The sequence below is a fragment of the Cajanus cajan genome, chromosome 10 (genome assembly GCF_000230855.2).
Source record: "Cajanus cajan strain Asha chromosome 10, NIPB_CcT2T_4, whole genome shotgun sequence".
Lineage (NCBI taxonomy): Eukaryota > Viridiplantae > Streptophyta > Magnoliopsida > Fabales > Fabaceae > Cajanus > Cajanus cajan.
The window spans coordinates 49,535,772-49,558,634 of NC_138526.1; the positions used below are offsets into that span (position 1 = coordinate 49,535,772).

General features: G+C 28.7%; 2 protein-coding genes across 4 annotated transcripts; both read right to left on the bottom strand.

Annotated features, from left to right (window-relative positions):
* Positions 1-735: 735 nt before the first annotated feature.
* LOC109805523 (uncharacterized) lies at positions 736-5,654 on the bottom strand. Of its 3 annotated transcripts, XM_020367618.3 has the most exons (11): positions 5,242-5,654; positions 4,820-4,935; positions 3,987-4,099; positions 3,700-3,905; positions 2,953-3,234; positions 2,807-2,865; positions 2,629-2,665; positions 2,435-2,506; positions 2,162-2,312; positions 1,782-1,925; positions 736-1,448 (listed from the first exon to the last, which is right to left on the bottom strand). In XM_020367618.3, exons 2-11 carry the CDS (start codon positions 4,926-4,928, stop codon positions 1,053-1,055), a joined length of 1,569 nt encoding a protein of 522 aa, XP_020223207.1. In that variant the 5' UTR covers positions 4,929-4,935; positions 5,242-5,654; the 3' UTR covers positions 736-1,052. The 3 variants fall into 3 exon arrangements, with proteins under 3 accessions (XP_020223207.1, XP_082921835.1, XP_082921836.1); XM_083065709.1 differs by lacking the exons at positions 4,820-4,935; positions 5,242-5,654 and adding an exon at positions 4,199-4,333; XM_083065710.1 differs by lacking the exons at positions 4,820-4,935; positions 5,242-5,654 and adding an exon at positions 4,180-4,274.
* Positions 5,655-10,543: 4,889 nt separating this feature from the next.
* LOC109806635 (uncharacterized) lies at positions 10,544-16,274 on the bottom strand. Its single transcript, XM_020369099.3, has 7 exons — positions 15,753-16,274; positions 14,596-14,695; positions 14,138-14,203; positions 12,745-12,859; positions 12,479-12,561; positions 11,472-11,533; positions 10,544-11,190 (listed from the first exon to the last, which is right to left on the bottom strand). The coding sequence occupies exons 1-7, from the start codon at positions 15,905-15,907 to the stop codon at positions 11,082-11,084; spliced, it is 690 nt and encodes a 229-aa protein (XP_020224688.1). The 5' UTR covers positions 15,908-16,274; the 3' UTR covers positions 10,544-11,081.
* Positions 16,275-22,863: the final 6,589 nt, after the last annotated feature.

The following is a 22,863-nucleotide window of genomic DNA, read 5'->3' on the forward strand; positions in this document are numbered from 1 at the left end:
TTTATAACAAATAAAAAAATATTTTAAAATTTAGTTTGTATCATTATTTATTTCATCGCATTTATAATAAGATATTAAATGATTTATATCTATTATAATATATTTAAATTTTTATTTAAAAATAAATTTAATTATATTATCTTAATCAAATCTAATCAATCCATGATCGAGTTAAGTCGAGTTTTAAAAGAATGTAACAATTTGACCCAATCCAATAGTTGAATCTTGATTGAATTAAGATTTATTCAAATCCAACTCAACTTAACTAGCTTAAGTTCCTAATTTGAGTTGACCCATTGCATGATAAAAGAATGTAAAATTTTCTCTTAAAACTTTTTATTTTATTTTTATAAATAAATTAACAAGTGCAAAATTTAAGTAAGATTTAACTTAGATCTCTTGTAAATAAAAAAAATGATTAAAAAAAGTAACTAAAAATAATTAATAAATTTTTTTAATGTAAATTAATTATTAACAAATTCGATGAATTTTTTTTTACAATAATCTTCATTTTATAAAAATGTGTCATATGGTATTTTTTTATTTTTATCAATAAGAAACGGAAAAATATTTTTTTAAAAAGGACACGACCACATTTCACTAAATAAAATATTAAAAAAAGAAAAATTATATTTTAAGGAATCAAAATAAACATTATTATATTTACAGGAACTAAAAATTATATACATATAAAATAATAAATAAATAAATAACAACAACAACGACAACTTGTAATTGTAGATGAAATATTGATTCATTTGTTGTATGATGATTTTGGTACATCTGTATGGTCTTTGTTAGGGGTTGGTCCCCAAAGTGATTTTCTCAAAATCAACTGTTGTGTGAAAATTATATCACCAAAGGCAAATTCTAGACACCCTTGGTCAATCCTATGACTTGCGTATGTATTGACTATGTTCCTATGTACAAACTACAAATGTTGCACGTCCTATGAGGGATCATTGGAAGCAGCTTGCGCATTTGCCTTCCAATATCCGGTTCCTAAGTTCTTGTGGACTAACAATATTTGACTATTGACCAATTTGTTGCAGTCAAATCTCAATCTCTTTAGCTGGTCTTGCTTCCAAGGCTTTGTTTGGAGCAAAATGTGGGTCCACAGAACCATCTGAAAGATGATAACGTTGTTCGTGATGTGCTTTCATTGTCCATAGCACAACCAACAACAACATAATCACTGCAAGAAACAGCATTCCTATCCATACCATCCTAGCATATTTCTTCAAAGGCTTGCAGTGGTTGAGAAGTACTTGAGAGAATGCATCTTTCACCACTTGGCATTCTAACAAGTGTTCCATACTGGGATACACGTTCAACAGGTCCTGAATTGAACTTGTGTAAGCCTCAACTCTCACGTATTCCCTGCCGGGTAGATATCCATTGTCACATGTTCCATCAATGGCATCTGAACACGTGAAAGGCTTCAATACCTTCACAACATCAGGGAAATGATAGTGTTAGTAACTTAACCACTGGTTAGATAAACTTTTTCATAAACACTTCTAAAAGAAAAAAAAATGAAATAAGTTTCTTTAAGAGATAAAATTAACTTATACATAAGTTAATTTTTAAAACAATTATCATATTAACTTATCCAAAATATATTTTTTAACTTATGTATAAGCTAATTTTAGCTTATAAAAGAGTTTATTTCATTTTTCTATTTTAAAAAGTGTTTTTGGAAAAGTTTATTTAAAAGACCCTTAGTATATCTTGGTCTTGTAATTTACGTCAGAAATGGAATTCATCAAGATGTGGCATACCTTTGGAATATCTCCTATTCGGATGGTGTTAGCAGGGCAATTCTCTGGCTGGTATAAGTAGTTGGGTGGAGCTGAGAAGGGGTTGCAAACATGAACAAGATTAACATCAGATGTTGCCTGCAGGGTTGATATGTTTGCATTCACCTGGACAATGACCAAAACCAACACATTACTCTTGAGTCCTGTATCAGCTGGCTACATGGGCCATTGAACACCAATATTGTATAATACAGTGATTGGAATAGAAATTGGAATGTCATGCCATAATAATAATAAATTATAACATTTTATTATGTTTATGCTTCTATCTCTATTGATTGGTGTAGAGTCATAATGTAGAAGAGGGGGGAAGCTGATGTTTGAGAATATGCAAAACTTACCTTATTAACAAGATCGTAAATCCCAGCACTAACATCAGATAGAACTGATTTTGCCGAGAGCAATTCATCACAGGGGAGGATTGAGCTTAGGCTGTTGTTATAGGGATTTTCTTGAAAGTTGTTAAGAGCTGTGCATGCATCACTAGAAAATCTACAATAAAAAGGAACTCTTCACAATTAAACTCAAACTTCTACCTAACATATTTATCGTTGGAGAAAAATGTAAACTGATCAAACTATTTAGTTCAGATTTCAGAAAGGGCTTGGATTTACTTTTCTAAGAAGAAATAGACTCCAAAGAATATCCAGCATATCACTGTCATCAACCAGCACAATACAAGAAGCCTGTGGAAAAAGAAGAGTAAAACAATAAAATAATGTTAGAGTTGCCATATATCATATACATAGACAAATATATACTGCTGGTTGCTTCTATAGCTTCAAGCTAATCAATTTAGTTTGTTTACATGTATAGTGCCCGCGGTAACCTCAGTACTCCAGAAACTGTTCAAAGAAGATTTCAAAATTCTATGAGAATCATGCATCATGTGTAGAAAATCAAAACAGGATGTACAGATTTGAAATTCTCATGAATCTAAAGATAGAAGTCATTGATGTTAAGCATATAGAACACCAAAAAAATACCTGTCAAAGCTATTACAGCAACCAAGTTCAAGCTTATGATCACGGTGGTAATTACAAACCTGCAATTAAAAAGAATTCCTTATTGCCACAAATGCGTTATTCATTTTGCATTGCATCAGGAATAGGAGAGATAGGGGGAGTCTTACACTAGTTTCAAGCCCTTGTCAATAAGGCGCCTATTTTTCCTAGCTTGCTTTTCTATGTTTGCAGATGCATCATCAAGTCTCTCAGTTGTTGAGTCAAGAATTACAGAACCCTCAGAACTGACATTGGCTTCCATAAAGTTACTTTCCATGCCCTTTAACGCTCCTGTTGTGTTGTGTATCGTTTCTGATGCCTCATTCGCTGTCTGGATTATGATATTAACTGAAGTTTTCGCTTCAGAATGGAACCTTGCACTCCCAGCAAAAACTAGTCCACTTGTAGCTCTACAAAATCAAGAGCCATGCATACATGCATACATCACTTGAGGAAATGCCAGGAATTTATGGTACTAATATTACCCAGCTCATGCCTTTTTTTGTATTTATATCCACAGTTCAAGTTGTGGTTTTAGATAGCCACTACCTAGTGTGTAATAAATTTAAGCAAAAGACAATTCTATTTCCATTTGGAAGACTATTTTAATTATTGCCCAAAGTTTCAAAAATTGGTCAATGTCAAGGTTTTTGGAGTCTTAATTACAATTGCAGCAGTCGCATTTGTCCACAATTTTCTACATCATTAACAATCGCACTATGGTAACCACAATCTAAAACCTTAAAATAAGTCTTTCAACAATTGTTATAGACTGGTTTATATTCTAAACAAGGTTTGGAAGGAAAAGAAATAAAAGATGATCCTATTCAGAAATATCATTTTTATATAGGCTAGAGATAAGGATGAATACTTACATAGCAAAAGTGGTGAGCAATATAGCCAAAGGAATCAGTGTAAGATCAAAACTCTTGTAATTACAAGGAAAGACCTTCTTCATCCTTCTTCCTCTGTCATTTTTGCCATAAACGATGGTTATTATCAAAAGACTTCCATATACAATTCCACACAAAAGGCAGAACATCCCAATTGCATATCCATATACTCCAGTGAAGATCACCGACTACATAAATGTTAAAGACATGTTAACATCATCTTTGATATTAGAAACTACATTCATAAACGAAAAGGGAGAGAGATTTACACTCCAATAATGCTTGTTGGTGATGTTAAATCCTCCTCTGTATTTTTCGAAATTGTCTAGAGGATCCACTCTAATAGTATTATCCGGTTGTCTAATGGCTTCTGACACATTATCTGCATCAAGCATAGACATAATACTTCTCATTTTCAATGCCACAGCCATAGAAATAAAATAAAACAAGGGAAATCTATACCATCAATCAGTCACTTAACTAGGGTTTATACGAAATTGAAAATCATGTTGTGCAAGATAAACCATTCTTGTTCACTTTGGATCATCAAATACAAAATTGTAATCCACCCACCACTTGTTACGATTTGACCCGGAAATCCTAAAAGTTGATCCTCCAATACTTTCTTTACGTTTATGCCATAATAATAGACTATTTAAAATTACTAACCTTCTTTAATCTTTAATTCTTTATCTTTATTTGATGGACCTGCTATTAATTGTTCTTTAATGCGTGAAGGACAAGATAATTAATAAGTGGTATTAAACATTAATGAATATCATATCACATATGGCCTAATTTTCATTCGATTTTTCCTCCTCCATTTACGATTGTTTGATGCTATCCATTTTAGGTCTATTAGACGTGTACGTTAATTTAATGCTTGCTTACCCATTTGGGCATTTCATGACATTTGACATGGAACTGATTTTTCAATCATATGACTAATAGTTACGAGTTCATATATCCCACTTTAATTATGCAATCTCCTCAGATCAATATATACTTGAATTAATACCCTTATACCAATAGAAATGCATGGAAATTGTAAAAAATATATTGAGGTTGTTAATGTAGAGTCTATGAGGAAACCAAATCTTACCTGCCACAGAATCACCCGTTGAAAGTGCTTGTGCTGCAACTTCTGGGATAATCAAAACTATAATCACTAAAATAGATAATAAGCCGTTGGTACCGTTGGCTATGACCATCTTCAACCTGTTATGGTAAAACAACCAAAATATTCATATATTCTCCCTACCAATTCAACTCTATGTATAACAGTGTTGGTTTGAGTTTGCTCGTGCATATCTTAATCATGGAAACTTGCATAATCTAATTAACATGTATATGCATGTTACAAACATAGATGAAGCAATCTTAATCATGTGCCACTTGAAGGATTTTTTCGTGGTGTAATTGCTTAGAACTTTTTAAAGTTTGTATTTCACATAGAATGAGTTGAGTACAAGGAAAGAACATTTTCACTGTGGAAGTGCGTGTAGACCTTTCTAAATAACTTACTCGATAAACTGAAATGAATTAAAGATGATGAAAATTCTTCCCAAGACCCTGCAAGAAGTTTCACTGGAAAAAGCTTTTCAATGAACCAAAGGATACCCAAAATAATCCTTTTATTCTCAGAACGGCATATTGCTTATGAAAAGTGCCATATAATCTTCCTTCTCAATTCTCTCTAACCAAAACGGCTTCAGCTGAATCACCACATTTGCAACCCTCACAAGGGTGCAGAAAAGTGTTTATATACGCATGAAAACACCTAGAATATTCAAATTAGTCAAATGTCATTCTTAAAGTGCAAGAAGCCAAATCCAAGCTCAACCGAAACACTCAGATTTTGGTCTCTTTAACTAATTCTCAAGACACCAAAAAACAGAATAAAAAAGCATGGATATGGGTTTGTTTGTTGATTTAGCCACAGATTAATTGAATCATTTACCCCTTTATGAGTTCACACCACACGTCAACTTTTTCGCGTGCTAAAATATCTACGTCCACTCCTAGTCATCAATTAGTGAATAAAGAATAATGAACCATCGTGGTTCTTTCATTGGCGATAAAAGTAATTTCCTTAATTATAAATAAGCTTCAAAATGAAATGAATAAAGTAAAATAGCACTATGTGAATTTAGAAGGGTTAAAAAAACCGTGTCACAGACTATACTTATTAAAAGGGGTGTGAGTTTTAGAGTCAAAATTTTCGACCTAATCCACGTTTGACCTGAGAGACAACAACTCCAAACAATTCAAAATGTGTGATATGTATTTCAAAAGTACTATAGTTTGTCCAAAGTTGAAATGTCGAACCCAAACCTTCATTTATCTCTCTTTTTTCTTTTGCATGTAAAGTCAAAAGATGACAAAGCCACGAACGAATGACTTTCTAGTCAAGGTACCACCTTGATGGGGTTATTGGTATTTGTCTGAGAGGGGATATTTTATGAGGGTTATTTTATAGGGTTATTACATAAACATACTTCATAATGATGAGATATTGTCCGCTTTAGGTCTTAGTCCTCGCGGTTTTACTTTTGATCATCACCCAAAAGGCCTCTCAATCATTGAAGTATGTTTGTATTATATAAATTGTTATTTTTTTGTCATATTTTATCAATATGGAACTTGTTTGTATCCCCAACACATCTGCTGTAGTGTCTTCACACTGTAGTATGGGGCAATTATTGTCATTGCACACACGCTTCTTATGTTATTTTATAATAAAAATATTTGTACAACAAAATCTGATGATATCATTTTTTTATCCCTCTGTCACATTGTTTATTATATTTATTAATAATAAAAAAATGAAAAATAAAATAAAATAATAGTTTACAAATTATTGTATATCAATTTTGTATATATTTGCTTTACTCTAAAATTATCCATGCTAGTAAATGAAATTTAAGATCATAGTATATACATATATATACAGTATGATCCATGCTAGACAACAAAATTTAATGTAATATAATTTGTTAACTAACAACACTTTGAGGGAATAAAAATTAGCAAATAAATTCTTTGATTAAAAACTACTTGAGTTGTGTTGTAAATATTAAATATTATGTTTTTTTTTTATAATTCAAATAATTGAAAATAAATGAAGTACAAGGGGTACTCCAACCCATTACAAAATACCACATGTGAACTGAAATAGGAACCTAAGCTAGATCATCACATCCAGCCCACAATATTGAAATAAAAATTGCAGAATCAGATTTCTCTAATAGACTCGTTTACCACTTGAATACATTTACCTAGATGAGGCAAGCTGCTGGATTCATGAACCAAGAAGTAAAATTATACCTAAAATCTTTATGCCTTGTCCTTAACCAGTTCCAATAAAAGTTTTTATTTATTAACAAATTATTAATCATGAGTTATTATTAAGGTCACACTTATGATTGAGTTGTCATTATTATTATATATTAAAAAAAATCATAAACATACACAATTACATTTTGTGTTTATTCTCATTTTTTCTCTCTGTCTCTCTTTATGTTTTATTATATTACTTATCAAATTTGTCATTTTTTTTTTCTATTTTTCTCTTTTTTTTTTCTATATCTCTCTTTTACTCATCCCAGAATGGAGTATATGTTTACCACTACTCATTAAAAAGAAAATATTATGGAAATTAAGTAAAGTTAAAAGAGTTAATATCTGTAACATGATAAATAAGATTTGAAATCTTGTTAAAAGAAGTGTATCATTAAAAGAAAGATGTTTTAGAGAGATTATTGAATGAAGTGAAAGTAGTTAAAATTTATTTATATTAAAAAAACATTTTTTTAATAATATAGAGAATATGTGAGGGAAAAATAAAAAGGGTATGTAATATAGGAAACTATGGAGCTTTGTGTATGGGGATGTGGGAAGAAAAGTAATGAGAAAGGTCCCACGATGAAAGGAATGGATTTGGCCATTTGGGTGAGAAAAGAAAACACTGCAACACCTTGTTTATAAGAATATATGTAACAGGGGTTGCTTATAAGTAATCTCTTATGTTACATCACTGTCACATTAATTCTAGCCCACTTTATGAGTTGCTTAAATTTTAGCAAAATTGTTTTTACTTAGAGCATCTGCAATAGGAGTTGCATATAAGCAACCTCTGTGTTACATTACTGTCATATCAGTTCTGGCCCACTTTACTAAAATTTAAGCAACCCATAAAGTGAGCCAAAGCTAATATAACTGTGATGTAACACAAGAATTGCTTATATGCCCCTTATTAAAAATGCTGTAAGAGCATCTCTAAGGCTCACTGAATTGGACCTATCAGCAAATAACAATTAAAAAAGAAGTATGGCACGTGCTGACGTGGCCTGTACATTTGATTGGTAACTCGACCGTATCTACTCTAGCATCCAAAATGGACAACCTCAAATCATCTTTTGTTTATTTATTTATCAGCATGCAAATTGGAATTGTGGAGGCTGCGTTTGCTTTGGACTTTGGACCCTTGTCCTGTTTTTTCTTTCTTTTATATTTTAATTTCAACTCTATCAACGGGAACGATGGCTTGTGCAACTATATATAAAAGTTATTTTTTAAACAAAGAATCTATCAAAGTGATTTCCAGCGGCTTCTGCTTTATATCCACATCTCCATGTTGATGCATTTCGAGTACCATGCTTAAACACTAAGAAACGTGCTAGTAGGATAACTTTTATTCCCTATAATGTCACACTTATTATGATATGTTTAGTTGAGTGGAAAAAAAATTAGTGGTATTTTCTTTTGTCTGGTTTGAGAAAAAAATTGAAGAAAAAGAGTGCAAGATTTTCTTTTGTAAACAAGATTTCCATAAGTGATACTATTTAAATGTTTCTCCATTAGAATTTTTGAAAATAAGATTAAAATATTGTATTATATTAAAAATATCAATTATAAATGTTGTGACATTTTTTAAACATTCATCACATGTGCATGTATTTTAATTATTTTAGAATTTAAATTGAGAATATTTTTTGTAAAAATATGGCCAAAAATATTAAAAATAAGCTTATCCATTTGATTTATATATTTAATGAAAAATTAAAGTGATATTTTTATGTGAGGAATATTTATTTTAATATAAATAAAAAAATATTATTAAATTACCTATTTAATCATTTCAATATGAACTTATTATTATACAAATGAATGAATTTATTACCAATAATTTATTGTTGAAGCAAAATACAGTCCTAAATAAATTTTAGAAAAATAATTTTTCACCTCTTTTGAAGTTTATATATTTTGAGAGAAAAGAAAAAAGATACAGAGAGGGGAAATATATATATATATATATATATATATAAAAGAAAATAAGAAGATAAAATAATTAAATATTCTCATAAGTTGAAATCAACTTATATTTTTAAGTTTTATAAATAAAAATAAAATAAATAAATAAACTGTTGTTTAACTTTTTCAAAAATTGGTTTAATTTTTGTATAAGTTAATTTCTAACTTATGTGAAATGTTGACTGAGCTTTTTATCCAAATAGAAACTAGGTGAAAAGAAAGAAAGGAATAAAATCAAACAAGTATTTTGGAAAAAGATAAAATAACATACCAAAAGAATAATAACTTTGAAAAATAATTCAATATATATTAATTGTACAATTGAAAACTCGGTTATTAGTGAATTATAAAGTTAAAATCCACATAAATAAAATTCTGAATTAACATAACAAAATTATTGGAAAACTCCTTTTACATATAATATAATTTTAGCTGAAAAATACGTAGAACCGCTAACTACATTGCATTTAGAAGCACATTCTGTTATTGTTTCTAAAAAACTACAATCTCATTCTCATGAAACCGCTCCACAGGGTACGCAACATTTAATATAAACATGTCCCAACTTGAAGGATCAAATTCAAATCTTTGGTCTGTTGAACTTGAACCAAACCATACCACTTGGTCAATTCCACGTGTAGGCCTATGGTTAACTAAGACAAATTTTCGGAAGTGCACTTCAGTTTTTATGAGTTTTTTATACATGCCGACTTTCGATTACTTTTATCTTTAATCTTACCTAAAGCAAAAGGCAAAATGGAATTATTTGAACACTTGTATCGTCTAATTGGGTTAGGGCTACTTTACCTCAAGTTGCTTCCGGTGTTGGAACAAGTCTACAAGACGCCTAACTTAGTTCTATATTAGGTACAATTTCCTACTCTCAAATTGAAAGATTGAAAAATAAAAATGTGAATATCTTAAAAGTTCATTAAAATTTAATCATTGAAGCAAAAAAATAAAATAAAAAAATAGTGAGTTACTTACCTCAGAACAGAGTGTAAATTATTGTGAAAACATAAAGAATATAAGACTAGTTAAAGTGCAATGAGATACTCTCTTAAGATATAAGCATTAAAGATGCTCTTATAACAAGACCAAAAATGCAACTAAAAATCAAGTGTAAGATTAGAAATTGTCAACATCAAGCACAAAAGCAATTGGGCTAGAAGAGCCAATAAACAAGCAAATATACAAAACTTTAAATATGAGACTGATCCGCTTGCTAGAACTAAAAGCATATAATTAGACAAGACTGGGGTGAAAGAATAAAGGATTCACCACAACCACGAGCATATTGGCACCATAATGGGGGTACAAAAAGTATCATGTTTCACTCACCACCACCAACATTCTCAGATTACCACACAATACTGACAACACACATTTGACTGCAGTATTCAACTTCCAGCCATGTGCACATACTACCTTTTTTATTATTATAAGCAAAAGCTTAAATGAGTTAAATCCTATAAACAAGTCAAATTATCCATCAATGAAAACAAGTATCGGATAAGTGAAAAGCTACCTCAGTAAGAATATTTAACATTTAATTATACAATAGCACTCCCAATATAACTTGTAATACAAACCTTTAAAAACTTTCTACTTGTTAATATCTTAACCAATACTCATAAGATCCTGACTAACAAGACTAACGAAATATCCATAATAAAATGTACCAAGGAAAATAACAAACGATGAATAAAATGATACCACAACTTATTGATCTAATTGCCTAAATTTAACTGAATTAATACCAAGAATACTAAATAATTCCTATAGTACAACTAAGTTAGGCCAATAAGAGAACATGAGCAGGAAAACCAACATTAGAAAAATAAAATAAAATGAAATTATTGAAACTAATTCAACTTGATGATTATCAACAATTATTCGTTCTTTCTTCTTCTTTTTTTTTTCCAAAAGTAAATCTCGGGTCAACTTGATTGGCATTTGGCAGTTATTGTCCTGATCAGAGGTGGAATATGATGAGTCCAAGTGCAGGCAGAAAGATGCAAGAGGAAAGCCTGGCTAAGTATGAATGATTATCATGATTGAGGTGGGAGAGTTCTTGGAAGTATGGAATTGGCTAGCTCATCATTCACCTTCACAGGAAGTGGTGGCATTTGCTTCATCACCTCTGGCGAGTCATTCAAGCTGCCAAGAAAATAAAGAGGAAAAAATAAAGAATAAAGCCTTTAATATCAGATCAAATTGGGATTAAAACAACAAATAAAAATCAGAGACATATATAAATCTTTATTTCCTTTTATTAAAAAACGCCAATTTAGGATTCCAACTCCTTTATACTCAAATAGGAAAGGACTAGCGCATTCATACACCGCAATATAAAAAGAGAAATAAATAAATCAAACTAATATATTACTTCCTTACAAATAGAGTAAATATAGAAAAGAACAGCAGACAGAAGAACTCACTCATTCATAATTTTAAGGATGTTGTCTCTAGTTTGGCAGAAAAGATTGATATTCTCCTGTACCTGGAAACAAAAAAAAAAATAACAGGTCAGCTTCACAGCCACAAAAAATGGCCTAAGAATGGAAATGATACTGATAAACTATAACACTGCTTATGGACAAAACAAAAAAAGACTAAAACACCACTCTCAGAAAACCAAGCAGACATTGTGAACTATCCCAGTTGTAATCAGATCCACAATTTCAGTGTTCCACTACCTCCTAGGATACGTGATGTCAAGTTGTTGATTAAATTAGCACAAGATATGAAACAACAAAAGCATAAAGGAAAATTTTCAGTAAGTACATATAAACACAAACATGCTCAGAGTACAGTTACCTGCATTTATGTAAACGGTCCTAAAATGAGCATAGAAATGTTAATCTCACTCTGCCAATATATGGAAATGACACTTGATTTTGCATTGGTATTTTAATTTAGTTCTGGGTCTATAAATATTGCTTGGTTATTGATTCATGTGGACATAAACACTACAAGAAAATATTAATTGATAATTATAAATTAGAAAAATAACTCGAGCATATACTTGTTTACATCTACTTTTCATTTGCTATGTTGCTTTCAGATAAGTTATAATTGAAGAAACCCCACTCTGGACAGTCCTAGTATTATAACCTGAGCACTGGTTTCACGCATCACTAGTCAAACCCAAAACCTCAAATGTGACTTCTAAAGCATCTAACAACATCCTACATCTGAGAACTCTACACAAAGATAAGAAAACATAAAACTGAACTGAAGGACAGTGGTCTCAACTTAAATATTACTTAATTTAGTCGTGTCAATAATAAGCATACATATTGTTAATAAACCAAAATGAACTCATTATAACAGAAGGATGTAGGGAGAAAATAGGACAAAAGAAAACTAGGAAAAAAATAAATTGCCTAACACTGAGAGCCACACAGTTAATTGTATAAGAAGTTTAAAATTGTTATCAATTCACCTGGAAAGCAGAAAGATTTGTGGAGATTTGGTTCAAGGCCTGTGCATTTTGCTCTAATAGCTCACCGGTGGGGCCTCCAATTGCTGCAAGAAAAATTTAAATTTAAAAGCAGAAGCTTGAACATTAAAAAAATAAATGCAATGTTTCAAAGGTGAAAAAAGTGCCTATGAGACATTGAGATAAAGAAGCCTGCATTGTCATATTTGAAAACCACGGCATCCCAAGGTATAAACAATTTACTAAGGATGGAACTGAAGTTACTAAACCTGTATAAGAGATACCGTCATCATTGTCCATCGTAATCATTGGTGGAGCATATGGGGAGACATTAGACCGAGCAGCAAAGTTAGATGACTTTACTGCAGGATCTGAAACCCTTTCCTGTAAACAAGAAAAGACTTGCTAAGCATCTAAAGTCACATTGAACATGAATGGAAACATAACGAAAGAACCTAGAATTTCCAGTATTTCAAAAATGTGCTAAAACTCCATTAGCTTTCTTCCTTTTTGCTACCTTCCTTTTGTTTCATTTTCCTAGTGTTTCTTACAGCCAAAAATGCTAAACCACCCCCTATTTAAAAAGTCAAAAGAAATGAGGGAACAAAACACCATGCTAGCTTCCTCCTGGTTAGAAAATGTAACATACACAATACTCTGTCTATTCCAAAACTAAAACAACAATAATAACCATCATCATGCAATTTTCAGAAAAATCATTACATGTCTAAAAGGAATACACTGTAAACAAAACACCAAATCCACATGAAACATTCAGACTAACATTTTATCCTTGAAAATGAATCTTCTAGAAGTCCAGTAACAGAAGGAAATTCCAGAATAACCTAATGCTGAAATGCTTGTGGACATTCAGAGTTGGAAAATAGGGGATAATATTTTAATGTCCAAGGGACGCTTAAGTGCATCCAGCATCAATTTATAGAAGCTAAAAGTTTGTGAAAAGATGTAGCATATGTTATTTTGTTGTGATGACAAGCAACAAAGCTTCTCTCTTTAGCATTTTGGCAAAAATGAACTTCTAGATAAGTTTAGAAGCTTTTGCAAATTTCAAAATCCTGATAATAGTCTCACCACACAAATAATAATAATAAATAAATAAATAAAATAAAGACAGACCATTGAATACCAAATCATAATTTTTAGTAAGTGATATTTTGTAGTGTATGGTGGAAAAATAATATAGCCAGGAGCTAACCCAGCAATAACCAATGATATGTAATGATGTGTATATAATTGCATATGAATTTCAAAAGCAGATGTCATCATTTGCTTTTAGAAAGATAATAAAATTATAAAGTAAGAAGTAAATCAAAGGCTAGATGGTCTCAGCCCTCAGGAGAAGAGATCATTTGTTTGATGTATCATATGGACACAAATGAAAGGGATTCTCTACAGTCATATAAGCAATCTATGGAAACAAATGTCCAGACTCCAGAGGTCAGGGTCCCAGCATGAGCAAGCAAGACAAATGGAGTATTCAACATATATACACCCGCATAGAAAGATTTAGACAACCAACATCCACAGCTTAGAGAAAGACATTTTAAAACCATCTCCAAAGGCATGCATAAGAGTGGAAAACAAAACAATCACAAAATTAATACAATATTTATAAGAGTATCCAATAAATGGGAGCAGTACCTTTTTATCTTTACTTTTTCGAGTCAAATTATGTTCATCCTTCCTTCTCTTGCTATTCTCTTTCTTCTGCAAAAAAAATTTTTTTTAAAATGTCATTATAATAAGAGATCACAGATAATAAGTTGAAAGCAATCCCAAAAATAACAGTAAGCTTCTCTGTTTCTTTTTTGTTTTATTAAAGATGGGGAGTGATTAGTCTTTAAGGAATTCTTAAAAAAGTGTTTTATACCATTCTAATGGAGGAACCAGTCATCAATTACCCTTTTCTTCCATGAAGCAATACATTATTAGTCTTAAAGAACTTCGTCAAGTATCTCAGGTAGTACAATAAACCTTATTAAGAATCTTTAATCTAAGCTGAAGAACAGGTTATAACAAATCCAAAAGGGAGAGAGTACAATTGGCTTACAGAATGACATAAAGAACTTAAGACAGCAAATAAAAAGTATGTAACTTACATTCATCCACCTGACTCGCAGTGCTACATCACGAACTGTTTTTTGCTGTAACAGTAGGGCTATCTTTGCATAGCGTACTATGTTGGATTCCGCGGCATACCTAAAAAAGAGAATTTTGGAATCTTGGTCAATTTAATGACTACCAAGACTTTATAAATACACATTGCTAATCAAAAGACGGATGTCAAACAGTATGACAACAAAAATGAATTTACCACGCAATCTAGGTACAGAAAGCAAATCAAGCTTGATATTTAAGCAATTAATTAAATACCACTACTGATAATGATATTTATTTAAAAAGATCAGTTGTCATTGCTGCATTGAATTCAAACTGCCATTGCAACCAGAACAAGACAAGGACCAACCAATAACTCATACATATAATTCAGTTTTGGAACTCCCTAGTTTCTGGTACACCTTTGTGTAAACAGAAGTAAGCAGGCATGTACAAGATGACCACAAAAAAAGACAATAACAACACGTTTTGATTTGAATAAGGATCTGAACACCCAAATGGCCAAATTCCAAACTGATTTTGGAATTTAGGACACACTGCAAATCAGACTGATAATTTAGCTTAAAAGTGTTATCCATGTGTCCAATTGATATAATCTAGGTTGGAAGTGAGTCCACATAATTCATGAGATGAGACCACTTGCACTTTGGCTCATTAAAAACAAGCTTGAGCTTTTCAGTTCACATTAAACTCGTTAGCTAGCCGGCTCAATATACATATTTTTTACTATAATCCATAATAATATAAATAGTACTAATTACAATAAAATTAAAGTTCTATTTAGTATATTTTTTTAATTTGAATAAACATTAAAAAGGAAAGTTTTATCAATTGAAGTTACAAAGTGGAACATAATTGAGGTTAAAATACTTAATTGAAATCCAATTATTACTAAGGCTAGTTACTAGCTCACTAAACTAGCTTCAAAAAAGGAAAATGAGTTGAAATTGTTATTGAACTTGAGCTAGCCTAGAAAACATAAAACTCAGCCATCAAAACCCACTTCCAATCACATAAACCACAAAGATAAGATTTGGCAACTGCATCTGAAGAAGACCCAACCTGAGACGAAAAACACCCCCAAACTCCACAAAAAAACACTCAAATCAAACACAAACCAAAGCAAGAAAAAACTCACTTGGAGAGTCCATCTTCGAGAATGGCTTGTTCTTCAGCGGTCCAATCGAGGGATATGCCAGGGTTGTGCTTCATGGCGAGAGCAGCACCGGAAGTTTCGGGAGCAGAAGACGAAACGTGCGTGTGCTCTTGATGGTTCCCAGAAGGGTTCGCCATCGATGACCCCTTTTTCGCGAAACGCCTCAAGTTTCGAACTTTACACCAAAGGGGTATCGGAATTCACGGTTGCTTCCCGCCAATTACCCCAACACCGTGAACATAATTGAAAAGGGGAAAAAAAACAAAAAAAAAAACCCAAAATCAAAATCGAAAAGAGAGAGAAGGATGTGAAAGCGATAGTCGTAAGAGTGAAGGAAGGTGTAATGGAAGAGAGAGATGAGAGAGGGGTTTTGATTGAAGTGGGAATTGAAACTGCAGAGACTATTAAATTTTTTTTGGAAAACAAAAAAAAAAGAAAAAAAAAAGTTGCCTTTTAAAGAATTAAGATTTTCTGCAACTCCTTACCCACTGGGCCACTATACATGGAATTTGTACGGGACGAACTTCTTAGTTCTTATGCTACGCATCAAATGACGCTTTTGCCCTCAGATTTTCCTTTCTCCACTTTTTTTTTTTTTTCCGCCTCTTCTTTCTATCATGTCACAAAATCTTTCTCATAATCATTTAAATGAGTTTAACATGCATTTATTCCCGCACTCACACTATCAATTAATAATTAAACTAATTTTTTCTCCTATAATAAATAAGTGATGTTCACACTTGAAAATAATGTATTTATTAAGAAGGTAAAATTATTTTAGTAAAATTATTATATTAAAAAAATAATACATTTATTACTATTATAATTAATTTGTTATACAGATTTTAAATTACAGTTATTATATAATAGATGGAGTAGTGCATTATTTTAAAACATTATTTATTAATAGTTAAAATTTATCGAACATTAAAAAAAAATAAGAGTAAGACACGTTACATTAAATATAAAGTATAATTTACAAAATTATGTGATTTTAAATAAATTTTAATCATAATTTTATTAATTATTGATCAAAATATGTTGATAATAATTTTTTTATCTATGATATATAATATATATTCAATAACTACTAATAAAGGTAATAAAAAAAATTGTACACATTTTAGTTCTAATTTTAATTCTTAAATAACTTTTACTCTACTATTTTCTATTGTTAAAACATTTTTAAAATGAGACACAAAAAAAATTACAAGTAATAAATAAAAGGAATACCATTTTAAAATTTTCACAATCCTTAATAATTACAACTCTCTTTTATTTATACCTATATATAATATTTTCATGTAGATATTTTTTTAGTCTATTTTACTCTTAAATTTAAATAATAAAAAATTTATTAAAAATTAACTATTAATTATTTTTACAAATTCAAAATTTGAACCTAAAATCTTAAAATTTTAAAATTAAATATAAAACCAATTAATTTAACGATAATAAATATATTAAGATGAACTCATTCTCTTATTTTTTATATTTCAATTTTATTTAAATAATATAAAAACATAAAGCGTGTCTATCCACCATTGTTTATAACAATTTTTATTTGATAACAATATAAAAAAAATACATTATTAGTATATGTAATATTTATTATTGTTAAATTTATTTTGAATTAAAATTTGGACATCATAGCACTTTTTTTCGAATAAATCTTCATTTAAGTTCACAGTACGAGAGTTTGGTTATTTTAGTAATAAATTTTGCAAGTATTGGCTTTAATTGTTGGCTTTATAAAATATTGTCTAATATTTTTTTTATCAATTTTCATGTATTTTAGTTTTTAATAATATTTGTAAAAATATAATAAAATTTAAAATAAATAATATTTAACTTAAATTCATTTTTAATGTTTTAAATATAAAATATATTTCTATTTTCTTTCTCAAATTTATATGTAACTTTTTTAATCTTATAATATAAAAAGATTATTTCAATTCACTATTTAAATGTCATTAATAAACCGTCGAACAGAACTTAATTATTATTAAATTTATCATACAAAATTCACTTTATAATATATTTATTAGAAATTCAAAAGAACGAAGAGAATTTGTTTTCTCAGCAATTATTAAAAAATATATAATAAAGTTTTTCATTGGTTTGGTAAACAGTACTTTTCATAATTTAATAAAAATAATTGTCATAAAATTATTAAATAAATAAATAAATTATACTTTTAAATCCTTTATAATATCAAATCTAACATTTTAGTCCTTTATTTTTTAATTTTTAATTTTAATTTTTTTATTTTATAAAATCTGTAATTTTAATTATTTTATTAAATATTTATTTATTAATTTTTAAATTATAATGTTCATTGTGGTTTAACACTATATAGATGATATAATAATTAATATTTAAATTAAAATATACTTTCAGTTTTCATTTCACCACTTTTATTAAATAAAAATAATAAATAAAAAAAATTATCTTAAATATTATTAAATATCAATTGTTATAACATATATTTAATGTAAAATTATGATCAATGTTATAATTTAAATTTTAACTGATGAATATTTAATTAGTAGCTTAAAATTATGAAATTTATAAAATTAAGAAACCAAAATTATTGATCTATAAATAGAAAGACTAAAATATCAAATCTCATTTAAATTCTCTTAACTTTAAACATTAACCTCAAGTATTTTAGGAAAAAACAAAGTAAGTATCCTCTTCAAAAATTTCCATAGTTGATGTTGATAGTGCCCATACCTCCCAATAAATCGATCAGGAAATCTCCATTATGGTTGCACACCACACCACGAAACCTGAAAGATTTCCATTCTCTGTGCTCCCATCTACCTATGCTTCTAATTATAATTTTAATGTAATTTTTAAATTAATTATTACAATCTTAATAATCTTACTATTATACACAATAATATTATATATATTATTGATGGTTATCTAAAATTATTTTAATTAAATTCAGAAACTAAAACCATATACATTATTGTGTTTTTTAATATATGATGACTTATATTCTTCTATGTTGTTTATCTCACTGTGCATTAAAAAATGTGTTATCAATTAATGCAGACCCATAATATTAGTGACAGTGTCCATCATTATTAGCGGTGATTTCAGGCCCAGAAAATAGAAACACCTGTTTATGTATCTGACAAAAATAAAGTCAACCATTTCCAAACAAAAACATACGGGTCGGCCCTGGCCCAGATAAAAACCCGTGTAACCCCCACCAAATATCCATTTGGGTATACTTATTTTCCTTTATTAATAGTATACTCTTATTAATTTTTTTAAAACCATTGTTTAATTCTTTAATATTATCTAATTTTGGGATTTCACAAATCCTCAATTCCATAATGAAAAAAAAAAACATATTTTCATAAAGTAATTTTTAAGAGCGTATTTTTTATACTTCTAAAAAAAATCATATTAGTAAATTTAGTAAATTTAATATTTCAAAATACATGAAAAATCTTGTAGTTATTACATAGTCATTGTACACATCCCTCACCATGGTAAGGGCTGAGTATGATCTTTATAGCATCCGCTTTCATACTCACGTTAAAAAATAATACTTATATCAATACTTTAAATCTTAAACCTATGTACTTACATCTGCATCTGCAATTCACATTTTACTTATGTATAAAGTAATAAAGAGATAACATTTCATCCAAGTATTAATTTATTAGGTCTTTGACATTACAAAAATATAACATAGCAATTCATATAAATAAAAATTACAAATCATTTAATTATTGTAAATAAACTTAAAAAAAAATCAACATAACAAAAGTTATAATTATAAATTTCCAACATGATGATCATATGTTGACAATATTTTTCAAAATATGTGAAAAAAAACAGAAATTAGTTAAATTAAAATCATAGATTAAATTATATACTATAAAATTCAAAAAATAAATATGTAAACATTTGATCTTATCATCAAAATTAACTTTTCCATAGTTTTGCAAATGCTCGTCTTCCAAGTTTATATATTGTTTTGGTCCAATAATACTAATAGAAATCACATGACAAGAAAATGAATGATTGAATAATTTTAATTAATAATTAAAACAAATAATAAAAAATATAACAATTTTTTATTAAATAAAAGTTTTCGTGAAGTTGAAAATTTTACTATTCTCTTAACTTTAATCTGATACTCTTCAAATAATGAGTAGCATAATATTTTGATATTATTAATTTTAATTAAAAATGAACTAGCACAAAATTTAGAAGAAAAAAAAACATTCTAATAACATCAACTTATATCTTAGATCTAAAATAATAACAATATTATTATACTAATTAATATATATAAATAAATAAGTTATCTTTAAATAATTATATCTATATATATATAATTGTGGGGTGGGATGGATTGACCCATACCCACTAAATCTTTCGAGCTTATTTTTCATCTCTTATTCGTCTAATATAAATGGGTATTTATCCATCTCACATGTAAATGTCTGAAAGATCCACATTCATTTTACCATTTTGTCAAATTGATGTATTAAGACCGTTCGTTAAAATATCTATAAATAAGAAAATTTTGACCATTTGTCTCTTTGTAATTATAAAAACACACTAAAATATCACTCACGCCGATTCAATAGCTCAATGTTATTGAAAAACTCTAAAATTTCTTCTATGTATGACCTTTTCTAATACTATCTACAACACTTTTTCTTGCCGATAATTCTTTTAAATATCCCCTTCTTTTATCTATAACCCTTTATTTTTTTTATAACATTTTTCTAATACATTATTATACTTCATCCTCACATTTCTTCTGGCGAGAACTCCCTCTATTGTCTATGACTCTTATTTCTTTTATTACATATTATATAATACATATTATAATTAAAAATAAATAAAATTATTTGTTTAAAATATCAAAATATTATAAGTTAAATCTATTTAAGTTTATAAATCTCAAGAAAAAAAATTGTATCATGATAAAATTAAAATATAATATTATTTTATATAATTTGTGAGTAAAATTAACGTTTGTGAGAATTGAAATATATGTATTTATTTATATTCATTGTTGTTTTATTGGAAAAAATGTAAAAATTAAAATCATTATTTTTTTAAAGTCATATATGTTAATATAAGTCTTTCGTATTTATTTGTTTCATAATATTTACTCGAATTGCATTTGCTAAATATTTTGTGCTTAATATATCTAATATTTTATATATTATCTTTAAACACAAAATCATTCTAAGTTAAAAATTTTGTTGCTGTTTCATTAAAAATAATATATCACTGCAACGTTGAATTTTTTAGTTCCACAGATTAAAATCTTATTTGGTATGATTTTGAGAGAAGTTACCCATTAAAAGATTCTCGAATTCTCTTTCGATTTTTCATACAAATTTTCACCACCAAAAAAACGTAGATATGCCAAACAAATAATAATGACAAAATAACATGCGCCCAATGTCTTTATTTTATATCTTCTGAATCCTCTTATACATTTGATCAAACAAAAATAACATAACATAAAATAAACTGAATGGAAAAAAAAAATGTAAAGATGAATGGTTAATAATTAGCTTATAACTAATTAACTTGATATCCACTTGAGCATATTTGTTACTTCAACTCTTGCATTGTCAATGGCAAGTTGGTGACCACGCTTTAATACTACTCATCATCGTCATAACACCATGCTTAGAGCACATTCACAAGAAAAAGAAAATTCCGTGCATGCTCACCTCAACTTTAATTTATGCAATGGAAATGTCATAGATTGCTTTAATCAAGTTTCACATATATTAAAGCATCTTTAATGAAGCTTGCTTTCGCCTGTTAAATGCAATTTAAGCTCGTTTTCTAATTTCTAGGTCCCCGAATTAATGTGAAAATCATAACACCTTTTCTTTCCCTGCCGGCAAAAATCAGCTTTAACTTTGCTTATACGAGGATTAATATAGGCCTAATTCACAAGTGATGAACGTGATTTTCCCCGTCATGCTTATATTAATACTTGCACAATCTACAAGCCAATTAAGAGAACAAGAAAGAAAGAGTGCTACACTCTGTGATCCAACTGGAAGCGTTTTCCATATTAAACAGTCAAATGCTTTCAAATTAAGTTGCGTTAAGGCAAACATCGCAAAGTTAAAGTATACGTTTACAGATTGAATAAATGATATCATTAAATAATTAAGCTACGTTTACCACCTCTTTGATCCCATTTAATTAGAAATCCTGGATTTTTTTTCCTTTGGGGATAGTACCCGTATCTGAATGATTAATGGCCAGAGTTTAGTTCCAATGTCTTAAAACCTGGATTTGAACCTGACACAACTCTACAAAATCAATTTAAAATATGAGCATTATTCTCTATTTATATATACTAATATAATCATCTTATTAGGTACAATGTGCAATCTCTTTAATATATATTTTTCACGTCTAAGACTAGATATCTAGAGTGTAAAATTTGTAAGATTAGATATTTGTGGATGATTCGACAATAATCCGATAACAAATAACTTGATAAGTTCAATAACATTCGTTAGGATATACTTTGATTTATAATCTTAAATTCAAATTTTATTATCATTATTGTAATTTTTACGAATAAAAAAAAAATCTAAGATGAATTATTAGGTATAAATCATGATAGGAAGCAAAATAATAGTTATTCTATCACTATTCCTAATATTCTACAATTAAAAAGTTACTATGAAAATAAAACTCGAATTGATTTTTTTTATTGATATTATCAATGATTAGAGAGATGCAAATTTATAACCTAATATTTTTTTAGACTTATATATAAGTAAAAAATGTTTAAATTTTTTGGATTGAAATATATAAACAAATTTCAACAAAGTGAATCTTATTAATGTTGTTATCATTTTATTTTGAGAAATTAAAATAAAATATCGTTAAAAGATAAATATAATATAATATATATTTTAACTCCATCTTATAAAATTTTTATTGGCTTAATTTTTATTTTTTTAATCTCTTTAAGTCCATTCTATCAACTTCCATTGATCATAATTATTGTGTTTGAATCAGATATAACCGAAGAACAAATTCTTAATTTAAATGATGAGTGTACGTAGTT

Excerpts from the sequence above, each read along its gene's own strand:
- LOC109805523 (XM_020367618.3), bottom strand. The coding sequence starts at position 4,928 with ATGGTCATAGCCAACGGTACCAACGGCTTATTATCTATTTTAGTGATT. Across the intron at positions 4,100-4,819 it reads AACGGGTGATTCTGTGGCAG|ATAATGTGTCAGAAGCCATT; the intron begins GTAAGATTTGGT and ends TGCTTGATGCAG. Across the intron at positions 3,906-3,986 it reads CCAACAAGCATTATTGGAGT|TCGGTGATCTTCACTGGAGT; the intron begins GTAAATCTCTCT and ends ACATTTATGTAG.
- LOC109806635 (XM_020369099.3), bottom strand. The coding sequence starts at position 15,907 with ATGGCGAACCCTTCTGGGAACCATCAAGAGCACACGCACGTTTCGTCT. Across the intron at positions 12,860-14,137 it reads GAAAAAGTAAAGATAAAAAG|GAAAGGGTTTCAGATCCTGC; the intron begins GTACTGCTCCCA and ends TCTTGTTTACAG. Across the intron at positions 11,191-11,471 it reads ATCCTTAAAATTATGAATGA|CTTGAATGACTCGCCAGAGG; the intron begins GTGAGTTCTTCT and ends TTTTCTTGGCAG.